The sequence below is a fragment of the Mirounga angustirostris genome, unplaced genomic scaffold, assembly GCF_029215605.1.
Source record: "Mirounga angustirostris isolate CCGP_5_RB_7025 unplaced genomic scaffold, mMirAng1.0.hap1 SCAF_7, whole genome shotgun sequence".
Classification (NCBI taxonomy): Eukaryota; Metazoa; Chordata; class Mammalia; order Carnivora; family Phocidae; genus Mirounga; species Mirounga angustirostris.
In genome coordinates this window covers 143,286,266-143,308,971 of record NW_026991715.1, presented here as the reverse complement: position 1 = coordinate 143,308,971, position 22,706 = coordinate 143,286,266, and the positions used below count along the sequence as shown (strand labels likewise).

Below are 22,706 nucleotides of genomic sequence, written 5' to 3'. Positions count from 1 at the left end.
CAAGGCTGCATGTGCTATGGGGGTGGAAAATAAATGACCATGCACAGACCAGCCTAAACTCTAAATGAAAACAGGTCTTATATTTGTTTTATCAATGACTATCTACCAGCACTGGGAGCCTGGAGCAAGGCTCATAATTTATACTCAATTCTTATTTATAAGCTTTGTGTAAGCAGTCTGCTGCTTGCATTTATCAAGTGGTATTTTCCATGTTAGAACTTCCAGATCCCTTATAAATACATTTTACTCTATTTTTTCCATAGGCAGAAAAGGCAATCGATGGGATAGCAAAAACTGTAACGCCTAGCAAATTGTGTAGGCATCTTACGGCCCTCATGCTCAAGTTCCATGAAGCCCCGACTGAGCTTGGCCTCGGGTTGGCAAAACAAGGCATGGCAAAGATGATGCTCCTGACTCTCCACCAGCAAATGATACCGCTTTGATTATTTTTCCAGAAAGAATGACACATTTCTAAAGGAAAATGAATTCTTTCAGCAGGTCCCTCTTGCAACCCGTGAACAACACTGATTTGCAAACTGGTGGGTAAGCCTAAAGCACTCTGGTGAGACCAAGGAACTCCCTTCATAAGACAAAGACTGCAAACAAAATACTGGCTGATTGCTACCAAATGATAAAGAACCAGTGAGCAGCCCACAAATGCAGCACTAATTCCTCAGATTTCCAAACGGTAGTCAGGCATTCTTTAAAAACCCTCCCTCTTTGGGCGCCTGGGTGGCTCAGTTGGTTAACCGACTGCCTTCAGCTCAGGTCATGATCCCAGGGTCCTGGGATTGAGTCCCACATTGGGCTCCCTGCTCTACGGGGAGTCTGCTTCTCCCTCTCCCACTCCCCCTGCTTGTGTTCCCTCTCTCGCTGTGTCTCTCTCTGTCAAATAAATAAATAAATAAAATCTTTAAAAAAAAAAAAAAAAACCCTCCCTCTTTACTTTCTAAGTTTTTTTTTTTTTTTAATATTTTATTTATTTGACAGAGAGAGACACAGCGAGAGAGGGAACACAAGCAGGGGGGAATGGGAGAGGGAGAAGCAAGCTCTCCGTGGAGCAAGGAGCCCGATGTGGGGCTCGATCCCAGGACCCTGGGACCATGACCTGAGCCGAAGGCAGACGCTTAACGACTGAGCCACCCAGGCGCCCCTACTTTCTAAGTTTAAAGAATTTGCCAACTCACAGGAATCATAAGCACCTAGACAATTAACACCATTATACAATCTTCTCTTCATCTCAGGTTTACCGACTGCGTCCCAAAGCAGTGCCACAAAACAGAAGGACCACCCCACCTGGCACAGCCATTTGCATTAATGTCCTTCGCTCCTTCAGTTTCTCCAGATTTCGGGGTTTTTTCTCACTTCATTTTCCTGTGACATTTGTCTTTCATTACCAAACTCACCAGGTCTGTATTCCTCCCGGGCTGAGTTAATTTGAATTTCTGTCTCGGCCGAAATTTCCAGCTTCTGTGTCACCTCTTCTGCGGTCTTTTTTGTGTTACTCAGCACAGCAGTGAGACTCTCGTCTTCCACCAGGGACCCCTGGGTACTCGTTAGCCGGTAAAGCAAATTATCTTCTAACTCTTTCATCCTTCTTTTGTTTGCAGTTACCTCTTCCAGGAGATGAGTTCTCTCTTTCTCCAGTTCCTGTTAATTTGCATAAAGATATTTTCCTCCTTAATTAACACCTATTGTTTGGCCATTCCTGAAAAAGTTAACCTACACGGCTGCTCTCAAGCTCCTGCACTGTAGTTATCATACTGGACTGCAGGAAATACATCAAAATAAGAAGAGGAGGAGAATTAGTGGAGGAAAGAAGAATGGGTGGCAAGTAACATGACATTTGCTAAAAACACGACCAATATTCTCTGGACCATCTATCTATTTCCTAAAGTCAAATAACTTTAAGCAACATTTGTGATTATACGTAAGCTTGTTCTGAAGGTGAAAAATATTTGAAAATATATTGGAATATATTTAAAGACACGTATCAATCTCTCGGATTAAATACATTTTCTTCTGTTTAGTTTCTTGTTTATGAGAGCTCCGTTGTTGTCTGAATGTGATTATTGTCAGCTTGCTGGTTGAAATAGTATCCAATGCCCTGAAAAGCAAGTGTCCAACAAGTTAGGCAAACAATCCACTTGGCTGCTGCAGGTACCTTTAAACTGGAAACTGTTCTTGGCCTGAAAAGGTGCTATTCTCTCCAAGAGAAGGGAAGTTCTAGATCTTTCCTGAAGGATCTTTATAGATGGCTGGGGAGAGAATGATTTTGGAAGGTTATTGTCCTGATTGGCTACTTCTTCCTCATGGTGGTTTGGAGAGGGGAGTCCATGGGACAGAAGGAAAAAAAGATGGGACTGGAAAGGGTGGGGAAGGAGGGCATGGCCATCACACAGAGCAAGCCAAAGACAGCACAAAGCCCAGAGGCTGGGAGAAAATTCTTACCCTGTAACTGAAAACCACAGATCTAAAATAAAGGTGGTAGTAACAAAACTGCATGAATACAAAGAACAAAGGCCACTGGCCACTGCTTTATATTCTAGCGAGTTAATCACCATTGACTCAACAGTTACGATGGGTAGAACCCTACCAGGCTCTGAGCAAAATCTCAGAACTTGCTTAATTCTTGGTGACAAAGCAACTTCAGCAAAACCTGCCTTTATCATGTTTGCTTCTTTGTATTGGGTCTTTGAAAAGCTTCCTTCGTGGTTATTTTCATTCATTTACTCACTAGATAAGAATCTCAAATTTGAGAAAATGTAAAAAAAAATTAGTACAGAAAGTAACATTTAAGACACCTGCAAAATTCCTCTCCATAAGCAGCTATAAAAAAAAAAAAAGAACTTACACTACGGTTACACTAAAAAATAAAGTAATCATGTTCAAAGGAAAAATTCAGATATTTTTTATTGCCATATGCCCATATTTCACACACTATCACTATCGTGCCTGAGTTCCTAAAGGTGAGTGGTCTAAAAATCCTCACCTGAAGAAGACAGGTAAGGGAAGGATCATAAAGCCATGGGGCAAATGATGGTTTTGACATCAGGAAGACATGTGCTTGAATCACAGCCCCTAGAATCTATCAGCTGCATGATGTTGGTCATGTTATATAACTCTAGGAGCCTCAGTTTCCTTATCTGTGAGATGGATATAGAAACAGCTCAGAGAGTGATTGTCAGGATATAACTAGTAAAGCAGTTACAACAGTAACTGGATCATGATAACTGTTCCAAATATGTCTTTCCCCCTTTTCTCCCCTTCTTTGATTCATTCTAAGCATGGATTTTTCAGAAGCATTATAATACCTATTGGGAAAATAAGCAGTTTGAAAAATAAAATTATAGGTTGACATAAAATAAACCATACTTTAGAATTTCACATATCATTACAAAAGCCTAATAAAGTGGCTGAAATGGGATAAAAGAGAACTTTCTAATCTTGCACTTAGGCTAAGGATGCATGCTCTCATGTCTGCTGGGACGAGAGCATGGGCTGTCAAATCCAAAAACTGCACCAAGTCTTACAGATTCTTCCAGCACCATAGTTTTCCCTCCATCCATGTCTTCCAAATGCATAGCCACAGCCCTGGCTTAGGCTTTAGTTATTCTTCACGGACTACTCTAACCATAACAGGTCTCCCCACTGACCCTCTTCTCTGTCATCACCCCCTTTCCTGCTCCTAGGTATTCAGGGATCTCCCTCAGCTGTTTTGAAAGCTCCAAAATTCTCAACAGTTTACAAGACTTATTACAACCTACATTTCCAATCTCATCTCCCCTTGAAAACCATAGAATCAGTACTAAAATCATACCCCCGTGTTACTTACAAAAACTGTTACTCACAAAATAAACATTTAATATAATGTATAAAAAGAGGCAAATTATCCAATTCCTGATTTTAAAAATAGCAAGTAAAAGCGTGAACATTATTGAGATGGTTGTAGTCACTTCAATATCATTGTTAACACCAATAAATTTGCCAATTAAAGTAACTGCCTATATTCCTAAAGGATTAAAATGAGGCTAGGAAGTACATTTCCCCCAAAGTTTGAAACTGATAAAATAATATCCCCTAAAGTAAACAGTACAATTCAAAGCAATTTGGAATTATGAAAGCAATCTGTGTACTAAATAGCAGGTAAATGACCAAACGCTACAATGGGACAAGAGTTATGGAAAAAAGAAAGTTATCTCTGAAGGAAAACAGAACCGCTATTTGCTTCTTCTTTTTTTTTAAGATTTTATTTATTTACTTGTGAGAGAGGGAGCACAAGCAGAGGGGAAGAGCAGAGGGAGAAGCTGACTCCCCACTGAGCAGGGAGCCCCACGTGGGGCTTGATCCCAGCATCCTGGGATCATGACCTGAATGGAAGGCAGACACAGACGCTTAACCAACTGAGCCACACAAGCACCCTGCTACTTGCTTCTCATTCAGGATTTTAAAACAGAAAAACCTATTTTGGGATAAGGTTTTAGGTGTATGCTCATTTGTATGGCTGATTTAAACATGGTTCTGTTGAACTATGACTCTAGGTCCTCCAATCTATAAGAAGATAGTTCTTTTTGAAATTGATAATAAGGAGCAAAATTAATCAAAATCATTTTGTCTATAAGCATTTTCCCATCAAAGGGGTTATCTCAACACACACACACACACACACACACACAGGTAAACATTTGTGTTATGTATTCTATTTCCTAAGGCTGCCATGTAAATTCTTTATATAAACTGTGAAAATATGAAAAGTATCCCCAAAGTGAGTAAACAAGTACAGTGGTAATGCAGGACAATTTCAGGAAACATATTATTTATTAATTAAGTGATCAAAAATTAAGTGGCGCAACAAAGATGCAAATGACAACCAAAATTATGTGTGTACCTAAACTGCATCTGTAACTATGGTTTTGAAATCAGTAAAAAGAAACAGATGAGCTTTTCGGAGTTCTCAGTTCTAAGGGAGCACCCAGGCTCTCATTCCCAAAGGTTCCTTCTCTCCTGCACCTTACACTGGTAATTAAAAGAGAAAGATTAAACAATAGAATTTAGATTTATTTTTTCTCTGTACCAGTGAGCTGGTGATAACAACATCTGTTTAAGGGTCTTCATTAAATTATTTTTCCCGTTGGTTCCACCGAGTTTGGGTGCTTACACCTCCAAAGGAAATCACACACCTGTTTGCTCCTCTGGGATTCTGAACAAGGTGACCCCTGAGGCTTTGTGTTGTGTGGCCAACAGAAGCTGTTATTCTAGATTAGTGTTTTTCTCCTAATAGTATATAGCTGTCTTTGAGTTTCTGTCTTGTTCTCTAAGATCAAGGTAAGAGTGAACCCAAGAAATTTGTTTTGTTCTTTTTTAAAGGATAGTTGCTGAAGAACTAGTGGTTTGCTGCCTGTTTAAAATGGTCTTGATACCTTGCCTTCTGGTGACAAGAGCAGGCTGCCTACATCTACTCACAGGTGTATCAGGTCGACAACTGAATATGGCCATGGCCTTGATATAACCTTGAACAGCTCACACATTTAAAATGACTGCTTTGGAGTACAGAGAAGATATATATAAATATATCTTATATTTATATATATATATAAAATCATAAATCTGCCTTCCCTGCATTCCCATGCTCTGGGGTTTGCATTTGCCTCTGAAAGCAAACAAACCTGAGGGCCCAGCAGGCTGTACAGCCAAGCATTGACGAGACCGGATCCATGTGATAACAAGGGTCCTCACTGCCAGTATCTCCAAGACACTGGACAGCTGGTGAATGTATGGATTCAAAGAAGAATGGCCTTTCCTGAGCCACCTTTCACAAGAAGAATCGACAGAGCAGTGAAGGTTGAATTCGTCCTGACTGTAGGAGAACCCACTCTTTGTTTCAGCTCGATGTGTAAGGGAATTCCTTAGAGGCTTTCCAATACCAGCTTCTCACTGGTGGGGTCTTCCCTGCTTCCAGTACCCACCCTTGGCTCAATAGCATTTTATATTGGTGGAGTATTCATAATACTCACCTAAGAAGAGATCATAGTCAGAAAGATGGCATTGTCACAGAAGTCAAAGGAACACTTTTTGAATCTGTAGGCTCTATTCAAATGAGTTACTCAATTTCCAGAAAGCCCCAGAGATCAACTCAAACCCACCTGCCACCACCCAGGCTGAGATGATTCAGCAACATGAGCGAATTCAGGGGTGTGGTGGGAAGACAAGATGCTACAAAAGAAAAGGCTGCTTGCAGGAAATATATTCTGAAGAGCCTTCAAAATTAAGTCCAACAGCTCACTACTTGCGTTAGAGGAGAAAAATACAGGTTACATGTTGTATAATCATGTGGTTCAGGGTAAGAGGACCCTCTAATATTATAAGAGAGTGAGGGTCCCGTTCTTATGGCCATACTTTTCCTAAGAATTATCTACTGTGAGCCTGGAATGGATTCCGATCATGAGACAACAGTTAAGGAATAATTTTCTCAAGACACTCAAGGTACTTTTCCAGGGGGTAAGAAAAAGCCCAGCCTGGGATCCATATTGGCTTTTCAAGGCTGTTCAATGTCTTTTCAAAGGAGCTTAAAGTGCTCCTCGCTTCATCTTAAACTTCTAAAAATTATGACTCCAGGGCTGGAGCTGTTTTGTTGCAAACAAAATCTGTCAGACCAAATTATTTCTTCCAAGGAAACGATATTCATCTCAGCTGAAGGTGAGAAAACCAAAGACAAGGATATTTTTCAAACTGCCATCAGGACCCCTTACCTCCCCAAAGCCAATGCCACAGGTGAAAGCAGAGCCTAACGTACGGGTAATGGCCGCTGCCCCAAAGACTCTCAGGGATTCCCTGCCCGACACTGCATGCTGTGGATCAAGAATCCCAGTCCTTCCTGAAGTAAGGATATGGCAGTGCTAGGCTTCCTCAACTAGCTTGACTCAGACTCCAAAAATAAACAAGCACGTATTCTAAAGGCTGTTAGTACTTCAGTAGCTAGTCTGTGGTAGAAACTCTGGCCTCAGTTCCTGCCATTCTGAGGTCACTAACTACATGAATCTACAAAGTCAGATTTAATGCTTTTAGTGCAACTTCCAACCATACGACTCTATGATTCATGCACTATAAACTAAAAAATAAAAAGAGAATATTCATAAAAAAGGAAATGAGAGAGGGGAAGAGGCAGCGAAGAAGCAAGAGATAAACATATGGAAGGACTCAGAAGACCAAGCATGAAACATACAAAAAATAATAATAATAATCAAAATAATGGGAAGGACAGATTCCAAAGATTTTTCCAATAGTTTTAACCTAAATAAATCTTGAGGTCAGTGTAAAAGGGGGCTATAAAATAAACTAGACTCCTCATTGCTACTGAACCCAGGAGAAAATCAATAGCAACTCTTAGAGTTCATGCAGTTCTACCAAAGCAGTCCTATTAAAATCCTCTAGACTTCTTTAAGACTCACATATTCCCTAGAGAAAACGCTGACTCAAAACAAGGAGGTTTATAAATTATTGGCTACTTTTTATTGATCGTTAAGTTATTCCACCAAATAGAAGTAGAGAAAACAGATACATAACTAAGCCAGCAGCCTCCAGAAGGTGCTCCCTGAAGCTCCAGATCCACAAATATCTGTCTTGTCACAACATACACAGAGGTTTCTCACAGGCAACATTAAGGACTGAGAATGTTGTCTGTTAGCTGGTTTTAATCATAGTGGTTTGAAGCCATGAGTTTTAATTTTATATTCCAAAAGCATAATAATGAATTGAATGGAAGAAAAACCTAGCTGTAGCCTAGAAACCTAAAAGTCAACAGATGAACAGAACTCATGATCATGCAAACTCTTCAGAAAAATGAAGCAATATAAGACCAGAATAATGATGCTGAGCATGAGACTGATATTCTCATAGATACATCATTAGTATACACAAAATCAATGGGTATATGTGACTTATGAGACAGATGAAACATAGAGGGTAATCGGTTAGTAATTACCCACGACACCTGGGAATTAATAATGGAAAAAACCCACAGGAATAAAAGGGGGGGCCTCAATCCTATTACAACTTTTATCATATTATTTTCATCAATGAAAGAATCACAACACAATGCCAAAAAAGAGGTGGTCACACAGCACTCACCTGCTTCTCTGTGCAGATGACTCTCCCCAGTAACTGATCTTCCAGACCTTTCATGGTGACAGTGAAGTCAATGATAGAGGTCCGAGCGCTTATTTCAGGGGTGTAGGCTGGATTGGGCAGTTTGGTGGTGATGTAGAGTCTGAAGCCATCCATCACATCTACTTCCTTATCACCAACTTTCACCTTTATTATAAAAATAAAGTCAAAAGTAATAAAAGAGACATATACCTTACTGTGTCCTTTTCTCCACAGGATCAAGCATTGCTTTAAAGAATTGTATAACTGGAGATCTCTGTATACTGAAAAAGAAGTGGTCATTAGGCATTCAGAGGGCTTCAGACCACTAGGATGAAAGGAAGGAAGGTGGGTATGAAGGAAGGGAGGGAGGGAGGGAGGGAAGAAGTTCAATGTATGCCAGTATATACCATAAATGTAGAATTTAGCACCAAAATTGGTGTGGTCATACCACAGAGGCGAGATGGATTACCCATCCAAAATTTGGTTCAGAGGTGAAGACTGATGACATCACATAAGCGTCAAAAGTGTATGAAAGGTTTATTGCTCACATAATTAGATTTCTGGAGAGATTAAAGTAGACCCCCAACCAGGTCCCAAAAATTGATTGAGAGAGTAGGGAAAAGCAGCTCTTTTAGGGTTTTATGGTGATTAGGGGGTAGGGCTGGGATAAAGGTTCCCACGTAGGGCATAAACAGAGGATTGCATGGTTTGATTTTCCCACCAATGTCAAAGGCGAGAGCCCCAGGTTTTCTTATCAGCTTGCCCAGGTTCGGGACAGAAGGGGTGAGGGTCATAATGGGTTTTGAAAGATGTCTACAGTAACCCATCAAAATGGAGTCAGACTCTATCACACAAAAGAAGTAGATATTTCTAAAAGGACTGCTCTTGAAAATTTTAATTCCAACTCAGGAAGTGTAGAAGAGAAAAAACAAATGCCTCTTGCCGCTGACTCAAATTTCAGTTGTTGCCTATGTCACATTTACCTGGCCTCGTGATAATGGTTCCTCATGTAATTATCAATAGGTTTAACCTACCTTAAAGATAGACCCAGTCTTAATGAGGTTCCTCTCCAAAACATTATCCAGTGCTGGATCTAGTTCCTCCCCAACATCTTCAATAAGCAAGGGCCTTCCAAGAGAAAGACTGTCCTCCAGATGGTTTCTGAAGTACTTGTGATTTAGAGATGTGATCTAGAAACAAGATCCAAAGGTTGCTGTTGACAATATCACAATGCCATAGACAGAGAGAATGGACATTAAAGGGTGCCTGAGCATTCTGTCATGGGACACAAATACAGAGATTTTTCGTGAACCTTATCTGGAACTCATACTTGGTGAGACTGTACAGAAAGCTTAAAATGTTTCCATCCTTTTCCGTAGCAAACTGTCATTCCCCAGTGCAACCTGTCTTCTCCTCATCACCACCACTTTCGTGACAAATAATAATGGAATAACCATGAAGTGTCCTGGTAGAGGGCTACACACTTAGTGTGATAAACTCCACCCTGCTCTGTTCATCAAAGAGGGATTTAGGCTCTAACAGAAGAGAATCTGAAACCTTTGAAAGATGGCATTAGTAGAGATCCATACAAATGTAAATGTAATTTTTAGAAAAGATTTTAATATTAGACTTTAGGCTTGCATCTGTTACTGCTCTATCTAGGATTACAGTCTCTACTATTTTCAAATATTTCTTGACTCTCGGACTCTTGTTCATCTGGGGCAATAAAACTTCACAGTAACATAAATATACTCAAACACAAATTACCTGGAGTTCATTCTGGCTTTCTTTATTTTTAATCCAGATCTTCCCTTGAATTTGTGGATCAATTAACAAAGGATAGCGAGATGCCTTTGTGACAATAATTCCATTCTGAATAGATAGGTCATCATTTGGCAGACCTTGGAGGTTCCATTCACTAATAGTGGGAGCATCAATCAACATCTCATTGAGATTTAGACTGTCTCCAAATGGGATTTCCCGGGCTTTCATTTCCTTCTGCCAGTCATACAGCAGCAGATTGCGAAACTCTTGGTTAAATGGACCAGAATAAGATAGAAAAGCTGTAGCCAACAATACATCCCCTAAAACAGAAAACAAAACACCACTGAAATACTTTATAATCAGCCTTGTAATCGTGCAGAATACTAAACATTTTTTAAAGGCAACCACTCTTAAACTAACTTCCAGAAACCAAACTGTAACCACATTGCTGTGTCTTGGTGAATAAGCAGTAGATCATTGTTAAACAGGGTCCAAACGGTCCACCAAGTAATACCTGTTAGTCATCAACTAGGTTATTTTGACGCTTGTTGGATGTGAGAGTATGATTTTGGAGCTTAAGAGATACAAAACCTGAGAAGACAGAGCCTCCATTCCAAGTGACCTGAATCAATACAACCATTAGCTCATAGGAGAATTCAAAGTGACCTGATAAGAGGTTTGAAGATCATTAATACATCGAATAACGGCTGAATAGATGCCAGACCAATATTCATCCTTCTGAAATATCTGGACACACACACACACAGGAATTTGAAGTACTAGAGGGTTGGTTTGTATTCTGATAAAAGTTTCAGTTTGCTAACTCCCTAATGGAGTCAACACATAATCTGATTAATACAGGAATTTACATACCTACAAGTCTTTTTGTTTGTGCAGCAAACTCTTTACTTTGCTCTGTCCATCTTTCTTTTTCTCCCACCAAGCCACCGATCAGAGTGGAGGCAGTCTGCATCTTTCGTCTGCAGCGCTCCGCATCTTCAAGCAAGGTCTAAAAAAAGGCCAGAATCAGAAGAAAACTTTTGTTCAGAAAAATACAGCCTCTGGCTCAAGAATATAATTTTAAACCATTATATATTATCTACCCTTCTAAGACCTGTGAGCCACTTATCCCATAGGAACCATAAGATTCAATTCCTGTGTGCCTGTGTTAGCCAAAGCCCAGCTCTTAAACCTTCACGTGGGGTCCTGAGCTCATGGGTCAGAGTCTCCCCAGGTGTTGATAACTAAGAGATAATAGAAATTTGCTTCATTCATGACTTCCCTATGAAGAAAAATAGAAATAAAATACAAGCCTACTTACTAATATATAGCACAAAAAAGGTAAAACAATACATATCCCTACTTGAAACTCAGGAATATTTTTCCTGTTAAAGTTCTAGCATCATTACTGCTTGATCTAAGTGCACATCTTCTTTGACTTGAGGTGAAACTTTAGATTATCTTCAGATTGTGCTGTTCTGAGGCTCACTCACACTTCCCAGTGACACCTGACTCAGCAGGTCCCTCTCTGGTGCTCTCGGTATCACTAAAAGACCTTGAACCAGACTTCCACACGCCACTCAACACTCCTCTTTCTCCTTAAGGCAAATGCCAATTCTACTTGTAAAAACATATGTGTATGATAAAGATTTAGCTACAAGACCAGTCATTGGAAGTTCACTTATAACATGTGTATGTTACACATAATATATAATTGTTATATATGCTAAATGTCTAATACTAGAGAAATATTTAAATGAATTATGGTATACCCGTGAATAAGACTACTCTGAAGCCATTAAAAATTATCTTATAAAAATTTTTATAACCAAGAAAATATTCATGATATATTACTAAGTTAAAAATTCAATTTATAAACAGTATGTATTGAATTATGTTATATATTCAAATGTTATATTTTACATATATTTTTTAAATATATGTAAATCAAGGAATATGTTCAGATAGGAAATGAAAAAGAGCAAATATTTTTAGTGTTCATTTCCAGGATTCTCTATGTGTATCTTCCATAAGGAACATGAGTTGCTTTTGTAATAATAACATAATACAGTGTTTTTCAAAAGCAAGATATTTATTCTAGTTTTTTCTCTGGGACTCTATTCTACTCTATTTTCCTTTCCCCGCAGAGTTAATGTAGGAAACCTAAAAGCCCAGCTGAGGTGTACCACATCTATATCGCCCATATTTATTTGTTTGTTTGTTTCTCCCCAGGAAGAAAGATGCCGACTGGGAAGTGTGATCCTACAAATCATTTATGTCTGCCTACCTCTGAAACAAACTTTTCATGTAAAAGATATTTTTAAGATTAAGTTGTCCTCCCAAAATTCCCCATCCCCACTCCCAATTGGCCAAATAAGGAAATGGCCAGGGCCCCCCCTCTGGCTTTTCTTTCCTGGGAGCCCATGCTCCTTTAGGGGATGGAAATAGCGAGAAGGGGAGAGGAGCAGATGTCAGAGAGTACAGGAGCCAGAAGCAGCTCTTCCCTCTGAGCCTGGCTGGGGCAGTGAGCGGACTTCCCTGGGTTCCTCGGGCAGGGCCCCGGCCCACCCTCTGTGGGTGCTCCCAGAGGGTAACTAGCCGTCCAGAAGGCCTAGGGAAGTGGGCCCCACAAAGGCACTGCTCTGTGCAGAAAGGAGCAGGGCACACTCTCCTTCAGCAGACAGCACAGACCTGGGGCAGGAGGTTATGGGTCCGACCATGATGAACTGTGGATTCAAGGTCCTGCCCCTCCCCACCTTCCATAAGTCCATAAGCCCCCAGGACTCGCACGGAGCTCATGGAGGGGGAAGGAGCCACAGGATGACTAAAGGTCAGGTTCACCCCAGCATGTGGGAGGCAGGTGGACTCACAGCCAGATTTTGTGTTTTTTAATTAAAAAACCTTGATATTTGTTGAAACAAGTTTTAAAGTCAGAGCCATACCTTTACAGTAGCACTTCTTGTATGGTCCCCATAAGCAGGAGATCTCAAAACCAAAAATAATACTGAATGAACTAATTCAAAAATGTTACAACTGAAACATAACAACATGGGGCCTAAAATACTTCTAGTGAATTCAGTAGCACCTCCAAATAGAAGTGAGTGTCCACCGTGTAACTAATGATCACACCTTCCCCACAGTTTCTAAAGTAGACTCTTTCGAATTGCAATGCTAATTTTCTCTTTATATGATGATAAGTGAATCCCAAAGAGCATAATTAACAAACCCAAATAGGTGTTGTACAATTACTTCTCTAAAATTTCTAAAAGGCTCTCCTTTTGCTTTCAAGAGTGGAAATATCACACATTCTGCACATAGTAAAACTGAAGTGTTCATCTAAGTTCCCTTGTTGGGACTCCCATAAGAGACGGGACTATCAGAGCAGGAATCTCAATCCTGAGCAGTGAAGACTGAGAACAGGCAGGAGGAAACTCCGTAAAATCATCAAGGGAAGAACAGAGTGAATCTGTCCCTTATTTATCAAACACAGGATTTACCAGAGGCAGATACAGACTTTGTGGGGCCAGAAGCTTACATAATCTGTGGGGTGGGGTCCATTTCAAGAAAATCATTAGAGATTCACAAATACAAAACACCCAAGTGAATATGTATTTAGATTGAGAGGGGGAAAAAAACACTACAAAGTCTTGGTGTCTTAGAAACTCAGGTACCTTTCCTCTGAAATTTCTAGGTATTTTATCTGAACGCGTATATGCAAATACTTGCCAATCATAACCTGGTCTCCCTCCCCCTAAAACACCCTACAACCCCCAGGAACCCCAGCACCTAGGAGCCTGTGCACATGAGGAGTTCTTAAACTTAAGCTACATTAGGTGTGTGTTAAAACTGCCCAAATTTCCAGAAGCAAAGAAGCCCCCGTGGAGCTGGAATTAGTATAAATAAGATAAAGAACTTACTGCCCAGTGGATCAGAAACGTATGAACCCAGATTCTGAAAGGTTCTACAGCTGCTAGCTTGCAGACTAGGTTGAGAAGACCATAGATGGTCATTGTCATCAGATGCAACCACGTGGCCAGTCACACTGGTCCAGCAGAGAGGCCTGAAGTGGACACCAGAAGGCCAAGGTCTAGTTCAGACTATCCAGCCCTATGACCAGGAGCCGTCCTCTGGACCTCAGCTCCTTTCTCCAAAATGACAACAAAAAATATCCACCTTGCTTATCTTGCAAGATTATTTCAAAGATTAAAATGAGATAAAGTGGGAAGACGTGATTTGAAAAACATAACAGAAAGTGTTCCACAGGGGCTGTTTTCATCACCATCCATAAGGAGACTCAGGATGTTTATGTTCCAGACCTGACTTCTATCTTGCCTGACCATCCTGACCTCTCACCAACGTCCTTGGTGTTAGAAACAAACTCCAGGGCTTAGTGAGGGATGATGTGTGGTTTATGTACTATATATACATTATATCCATCCCTGTTGGGAACCAAACCCTTGGAGAGAGAAAGGAGCAAAGGAAGGGTTTACAAAAGCCATGTTGGTATATGACGGGCCTTCCCATGCTGAGGAGTTACCTGCTTTTCGGTCATGGCCTGTTCATACTCAGCCTGCACCACGTCGAGCTCTGCTTGCTTGTCATCCAGCTCAGCCTGCGCCTTCTGCAGATCCTGCATGGCCAAGATGTAACGATTCTCCTGTACCACCAAGTTGGCCTGCAAAGGACATACCCAAGGCAAATGATGAATGATGCACAGCCAACCAAACAGCCAGCATCTCATCTGAGATCTCAGCAATGCTCATACCTGTTCTCTGCTCTACCCCTAGAGTCTTTTGAAGTTGCATTAAGTCAGGACCAAATCTTAGTGTGGACTTGATATAAATGTTTATAAGCAGAAAATTATAATTCATTCGAAGTCAGCACGTTTTTCCCATAAGTGCCAGATAATAAAGAGTTTAGATGTTTTGGGCCAAGGGGCAAAATCAAGGCTATTGTTCTGCACTTAATTAAAAACCATTTAAAAAATGTAAAAACTCTTCTTATTTCACAAGCTGTACACATAGAGGTTGTGAGCTAGATTTGGCCTGTGGGCCGGAGTTTGCTGGTGTCCTTAGATCAGAGCATTGCAGTATTAAATGCATAGGTACATTACAGAACATTGTAATATTATTGTAGAAGAAGAAAAAACTGAATATTGAGAACCTTCTGCCTGGTAAGACTCATCACTATTGATAAGGATGTTAAAACAAGATAAAAAATGGAACCTAATTATTCACTGAATGTAAAATAGAGATTTTGTGAGTCGTGGTGATCTTGATGTTGTTCTTGTAGTCATCATATATTGTTTTCCTCCCATAAAAGAAGTGATACCTTCAGCTGTGACTAATTAAAAATATTGTTTTTAAGGAAGCTACTAAATTTGACTCAAAAGACATATTCAAAAGCAATATTAGCAAAAGACGAGATGTAGAAAACAGTCCATGCTTACAGGAATTTAGATGCTTTAAACAATTTTTTGGAATCAAGTTTTTCCTCTTTAAGTCTCTAAAATGTTAAAATTGACTTTAATGGGGATAATCCACTATTAGGGCCACATTCTCTCTGGAGTTTTTCAGAAGAAAAGATTATCTTGAAAAAATTTTTCAGAAATAAATTATTTTCCTGTCTGACAACCTCAGGCTCCCAAATTTTGGCAGAATAATTCTTTAAGGGAAAGTCAAAGTTCCTTAAGTTACTAGGACCAATGACAGGCAAAAGTGTGGCTTAACAGCTACACTTTAAAAAAGGATCTAACTCTTGGGACATTATCTTCTCAGGTCTGCTGTAAACTGCACCTGTCGCTGTGGCTTAAACATAAAAGAAAAACAAGGTAACAATGCCCAACAACTCACTAAAGCAACACACTAATGTCAAAGCCCCAGAGATTTGGGGTATTTTTTAGAATTTTACTCAGAAAAAATAAGTTGAAAACATTTTTAATGAAGCACTTGAAAGTTGCCAACCAAAAGGCACAGAATCCTTCAAGTCCAGCGGCTCACCTCAGGAGCTGTGGGACTCCATGCAGACCACTTACACTCTGGAAGTTTCAGTTTATCCATGAAGATGTTGAAAATCTACCTCCTAGGATGTGTGTGTGCGAGAGGATTAAATAAGATAACATACGTAAACACCCATGGCTGGTGCCTAGCATACAACAAGAATTCAATAAATAATAGATGTTGTTGTCCGAGTTTAGTATTTAAGACTCTACTGTTATAAACGTTCTGTTTATGTGGACTGATATTTACTGGTTTTCATGGTTTTCAAGGAGAAATCGCATTATAATTAACATGAATGGAGTCTAAATTGGCATTAGTTGGTATTTAAGTTTATTCACTACTAGACATCACTTGGCCCCTTGAGAGGGATTGCCAGACGAAGGAGAAGAGCCCCTCAGGGGCCTCGTCACTGCTTAGTGTTGAGGAGGTTCCAGCTGGAGTGTAAAGAGTGTCCTTAATCTGTCCTCACTCAGAGGCAGGAGCTTGCCAGGGAAGCCCCCCCAGGAACACATGAAATTATAGGCCTCAGTCACTGATGCTTCACACATGAGCAGAGTTGCCCAGTGATAACCTGCACTCCCGCCATCGTTGCCTTCTCCTTAAGCAGTGATTGTGTTCATGACAGAACATTCAGAAGGCCCTGACACAGCCAGGCTCCCAGGAGCTGGGTGCTCATAAGACCTCAGGAGGCCACTTCCAAGACTGACTTCCCAGAAAGAAAAGCAGAGGTTCTAGGCACCAGTAAAACATTCCCCCTTCTGACAGTGTTCCCTTCACTTCCTACCACAGCATCTAGATTGTCATAAGACTAGGTGGAGGCTAAAGTGTCCTGGAACAGGGCAAGGGATTTCCTTGTTCCCATGTAAGCCTTGTTCAGAATGGCCATTATTTGGTACTGATTGCAGCTCATTTTATTTAAAATAATTACAACAAAATAAAAGCAACATGAATTCAACTGCCATTCCCTTAAAAACACTGTATGCTTACTCACTGGAAAAATTTGCAAAGGATGCCCTGTATTTTTCATTTGATAAGGTGGTTATAATTCAGCCAATATCAGAATGCCCATTTTGGAGCTATGCTGGAAGTCTTCAATGGTCCCAAAATTCATAACATCGACAGCATGGCATCAATCATTTGCTCTAAAATTCCCTAAACCAAATGAGTCTTTGTTCTTTTAAGTTGCTTTAAGACCCCAAGGGGCTTCAGCCACTGAATAAATGACCCTGGTATGGTAACAGTTAGAAAATAAAATGGGACTTGCAACTTGATCCCTATCTTCTTTCCACTCTCGATTATTTTTATCATGATTATTAAGTTCCTCGGGTAGTTTATAAGCATAAGTGGATTTCAGTTGATGGTTGAGAGAGATCAGACTCATACAAAAGCAAAATAATCAACCAGGCCACACATGCGATTTTTGAGACATTGGTATTCCATTTTCAAAGCATGTATTTGCCTCCCCATCTGCTGAAGACTGTCACTGATGGGGATGTGTATGTGCATCTGAAGCCTAGAAAAGCAATTAATCAAAGGGAAACAGGCATACTCTCCAATTACATTAAAGAACAGATGACATTCATTTTCTTTCCTGAGGGACAAAGGAGAAGAGCAGGAGTACTATGTCATACCTTACAACCAAGACCAGCCACCAACTGTGTACTTATCCTGCCTCGGACATAAGATTCCTTGGAAGGAGATCTTGGATATTATCAGGGGATTCTATGCTATAGTTTTCTGTGTTTCTTTGATGCTGTGGAGGAAAAATACCCAACAGCCCACAGTGGACTTGGCATCCTTGCAGAGAGTCCATGCTTAAAGGCTTGCACAACTCTGACTGGAGTGGTTATTACAGAGAAGAGAAACATCCTGTGCTCGGCCTTTCTGTCACTTGCTCTCCCCATGGACTTGAATACAACCACACCAGAGGCCAAAGGTTCCTGTGCTATCTGAAAAGATAAGGCCAGGTGACCTCAAGGGCTCTTACAGGCACGTATCATGTGGTTTTACCTAGGAGGCTCACCTTCAGAGGCAACACTTCTCTGTTGATAGAAAAGAAGGAAGCCATGGCTTTGGTCCAGGAACAAAGGCCAGCTACGTTCCCACATACGCGTTTAGCAGTTTCAATGTTGTAGTCTGTCATTTCAAAGTAAGGATTCAAAAATTCTATCACTTCTTCATTGATTGTGTCTTTTGGGAATTGCTATGAAAGAAAAAGAGTAAAATGAAGTCCCAAAATACTTCTTTCCATGAAGTCATACATCATGCTTACAATGCCACTGGTATTATTGAATAACCAAGAATGGATGAATGACATCACACTTTGTTGATACCTCAGGATATTGGGCCAAAGTCCTGAAAGCAAAAACAGAGTAAGCAGTGACAGCAAAGAAGTCAAGAGTATACTTTAGCTTCTGTGAATAAGAGATACCAACCCTCAATAAATGTTCTGGGATCCAGGGAAAGAGTAAATTATTTAGGTGATGAATACTAATATGGTTACTAAAATTTCCAAAGTGATAACATTCTCATGTCATTAATCCTAAATAGGTGAATTGTAAGCCCATAAAATCAATAATGGAAAACAAATACACTCAGGTATACTCAGCCTAAGGACAAAATCTATTTAGCATTTAGCAGCAACTAAATGCTTCATACATTCAAAGAGAGGTTCTATTAAATTCATCTGAAATTCAAAGTTAACAACCTGGACATTAGGTCTTGAGGGCAATGAATTAATTTTTAATCATAAAATTATCCAGAATGTGAGAGAACTGTTATCTTCTGAAGGGATATAAAATTGAAAAAGTGCATTATGAATGCTTTCTTACGTCAAGAGAAGACTGGCCAACCAACGAACCTGGACCTTCCTCAAGAGGTGTTTGATCCTCTCAAAGAAGATGATTAGATCTTCTCCAAGTAGAAAGGAATGCAGTGCCTACATAACAGCTTTCACAGAACATACATGAGATAGGATGGAACCCACACTCTCATTTAGACATCTTCCACTACAAGTTTCTTTTATGACCTTTGAGAAACAGTGAAGCCAGAAGAAAAGCCAGAAGAATATTTGGGAGCCATGGAAGGGCAGTGGTACAAAAGGCAAGTGGCAAGGGAGCTTCCAAGAGCAGGGGCCCTGCCACCAGTCACATAGGACAGGAACCTTGAGTCACCCACCAGGATGCTCTGTGAGGTCCAATTCCTCTGTCACACTTTGCTGTTAAAACTGCTTAAGTCTCCTCCATCGCCACACGCACCCATCAGAGTTAACCTCCCCTGCACTCAAGCAGCCTGTTATTCCTTCTCGGTGGCACTGATGTCAGAGAGTCCCGAATATTTTAATTTTAATTATCTGGGGCAGGTCTGCACGGCCCCTGGTTTCATAAGCTGCCCACTGCTGCAGCTGCTGTAAGGTGGCTCACAAGATGCTCCAGCCACCTGGCAACGTGGCATTGAAAATGGAGCGAGAGGCAGTGCTAAGGTCATTGCTTGGGACATAGACGTGACTTGGGTATTCCCAGGTAGTGTTGTCAAGATCCAAATATGAAAGATGAAACAATAAAACTTCTAGAAGAAAACACAGAAGCATTTATTCTGCCTTAGAGGCAGAGGAGCAAAGATTTACCAAACAGAACCCAAAAAGCACAATTAAGGAAAACAGTGATAAACTGGACTACATTAAACTTAAGAATGTCTGTGGATCAAAGGACAGATTTAATGGAATGAACAACTAAGGCAGAAAGTGGAAGAAGATATTTGCAAATTACTCATGTTTTATAGAAAGAAATTCTGCCCATTAATAAAACAACTTTAATGGACAAGAGCCCTAGACAGGCATTTAACAAAAGAATTCCCAAGAGGCTCATAAACTGATGAAAGATTCTCAGCATCATTATTTACCAGGGAAATGCAAACTAAACCCACAATAATAAGACACCACTATAAACCCATCAGAATAGAGAAAAACAGAAAATAGTTAAGATGTAGAACAACTTAGAATGGCTAAAATGAATAACTCAGGAAACAACAGATGTTGGTGAGGATGCGGAGAAAGGGGAAACCCTCTCACACTGTTGGTGGGAATGCAAACTGGCGCAGCCACTCTGGAAAACACTATGGAGGTTCCTCAAGATGTTAAGAATAGGGCGCCTGGGTGGCTCAGATGGTTAAGCGTCTGCCTTCGGCTCAGGTCATGATCTCAGGGTCCTGGGATCGAGTCCCGCATCGGGCTCCCTGCTCCTTGGGAGCCTGTTTCTCCCTCTGCCTTTCTCTCTCGCTCTGTCTCTCATGAATAAAAAAAAAAAAAAAAAATCTTTAAAAAAAAAAGATGTTAAGAATAGAGCTACCCTACGACCCAGCAATTTCACTACTAGGTATTTATCCAAAGGATACAAAAATAGTGATTCGAAGGGGCACCTGCATCCCAATGTTTATAGCAGCAATGTTCATCTTTCCAATATGGAAAGAGCCCAGATGTCCATCAACAGATGAATGGATAAAGATGATGTGGTCCATATACACAGTGGCATACTACTCAGCCATCAGAAAGAATGAAATCTTGCCATCTGCAATGACGTGGATGGAACTAGAGGGTATTATGCTAAGCGAAATAAGTCAATCAGAGAAAGACAAATACCATATGATTTCACTCATATGTGGAATTTAAGAACAAAACACATGAACATAAGGGAAGGGAAGGAAAAATAAAGTAAGATGAAAACACAGAGGGAGGCAAACCGTAAGACACTCTTAACTCTAGGAAACAAACTGACGGTTGCTGGAGGGGAGTGGGTGGGGGGATGAGGTAATTGGGGGATGGGCAATAAGGAGGGCACGTGATGTGATGAGCACTGGGTGTTATATGCAACTGATGAATCATTAAATTCTACCCCTGAAATTAACAATACACTATATTTTAACTAAATTGAATTTAAATAAAAAATTTTTTTAAAAAGATGTAGAACAACTTATATACTGCTGGCAGATATGTAAACTGATACAGCTATTTTTTGAAAACTCTTTGGCACTACCTATGAAGGGCTTTAAGGGTATACGGATGGTAGCTACACTTGTGGGGAGCATAGCACAATATACAGAGTTGTCCAATCACTATGTTGTACACCTGAAATTAATGTAACATTGTGTGTCAACTACACTTCCATCAATCAAACAAACAAACAAACAAACAAACTTACATCTATTAAGAAAATGTATAACCTAAGACCCAGAAATTCCATTCCTGAGTACAGAGCCAATTGAAATGCAAATACAGCCACCAAATTACCTATAGACCAATATTCATAGTAGTTTTAGCTTTATTTATAATAGCCAAAAACTAGTAACAACCCAAAAATCCACCAACAGTACAATGGACAAATAAATTGAAACATATGATAGCATTTCACACTGTGCTGGTTCATACACGCTCAGGAGGAACCATTGCTAAATTTGCAGGAATTTTGCAAACTTCTTATTAAATAGAACCATTATTAATAATTAAATTATATAAACTTACAATTTAAATTTCATTTAAAATAAAAATAACACATAGGAAAAGAAGTAATCACTTTATATTATTATATTATATTTATTTCATTTAAAATAAAAATAACATAGGAAAAGAAGTAATCACTTTATATTATTATATTATATTTATATATATTTATATAATACCTGTTTTGAGGTCGTTTATATCTATTGTACCCATGTGGGGGTACATTCCTACTATTCTACTAGGCACCTCTCCCCAGCTCTACATTCAACAAGATCATTTTGGTAGCTTGAAATTGGCCATTGTGGGGATATTTACACCATGGAAATTGGCAAACACTACAAATTAGACTTTTTGTTCTTTTTTTTTTTCTTTTTTCACCTCTGAGAACCAGTTGTTTTAAATATTTACCACATACTACCACTTCACATACTGAACAGCTATACACCAATGAAAAAAGAATGAAATACTACCCTTGCAAAATAAGAATGAATCTCAAAGCCTTGTTGAATAAAAGAGACCAAAACAAAAGAAGTCACATGACATGATTTCATATCTATAAATTTCAAAATGAACAAAATTAATTATCAGGATAAAGATCAGAATAATGGTTATCTTAGAGGAAGTTACTGACTGGTTTGGGATACCAGAGAGATATCCGGGGTCTAGAAATACAAATCTTGATTTCTGTGTTTATTAACAGGTATATACTTATGTAAATATTCATTAATCTGTGTACTTAAAATTTGTAGATTTTATCATATGTTAAGTTTTACATCAAAATTAAAAACATGCAAATTACTCAAAAAATTACTATTGAGATTTGTAAAATATAAATATACATATATTTGTATTCATAGCATACAATATATGCACATATGTATTGCTTTCTTAATATAATTTTTTAAATTTTTATTTAAACATGTCACTGATGATGCCTTAAAAGCCTAAAATCTGTCAGGAAACGCTCTGATGCTTGTTTTTAAAGCTCTAATGGCTTGTTTTTGAAAGAGAAAATTCTATTCTGAAAAAATACTTAAATATCTGTTCAATATATGTATGTAGAATATTATCAAGGCTTGAAAAAGAAGAAAATCCTGCCATTTGTGGAGGACATTATGCAAAATGAAATAATCCAGACACAGAAAGGCAAATCCTGCATGTCTCACTTATATATAGAATCTAAAATAGTCAAACTCCTAGAGGCAGAGAGCAGAACGGTGGTTGCCAGGGATAAGGGGAAGGGAAATGGGAAGATGTTGGTCAAGGGGTACAAAGTATCAAGTTGCAAGAAAATTAAGTCCTAA

The 22,706-nt window shown here is 39.5% G+C and overlaps 1 protein-coding gene across 3 annotated transcripts in view; it reads right to left on the bottom strand.

The window, feature by feature from the left end:
* Nucleotides 1-22,706, bottom strand: part of DNAH5 (dynein axonemal heavy chain 5) — a 273,454-nt gene that overhangs the window by 39,289 nt on the left and 211,459 nt on the right. For all 3 annotated transcript variants that reach the window (XM_064596856.1, XM_064596857.1, XM_064596858.1), the window contains exons 60-66: nt 17,932-18,111; nt 14,447-14,584; nt 10,783-10,918; nt 9,913-10,229; nt 9,180-9,335; nt 8,128-8,310; nt 1,407-1,650 (exon numbers count right to left, since the gene is read on the bottom strand). In XM_064596856.1, the coding sequence (XP_064452926.1) occupies nt 1,407-1,650; nt 8,128-8,310; nt 9,180-9,335; nt 9,913-10,229; nt 10,783-10,918; nt 14,447-14,584; nt 17,932-18,111 (1,354 nt within the window). The remainder of the gene's footprint in view (nt 1-1,406; nt 1,651-8,127; nt 8,311-9,179; nt 9,336-9,912; nt 10,230-10,782; nt 10,919-14,446; nt 14,585-17,931; nt 18,112-22,706) is intronic.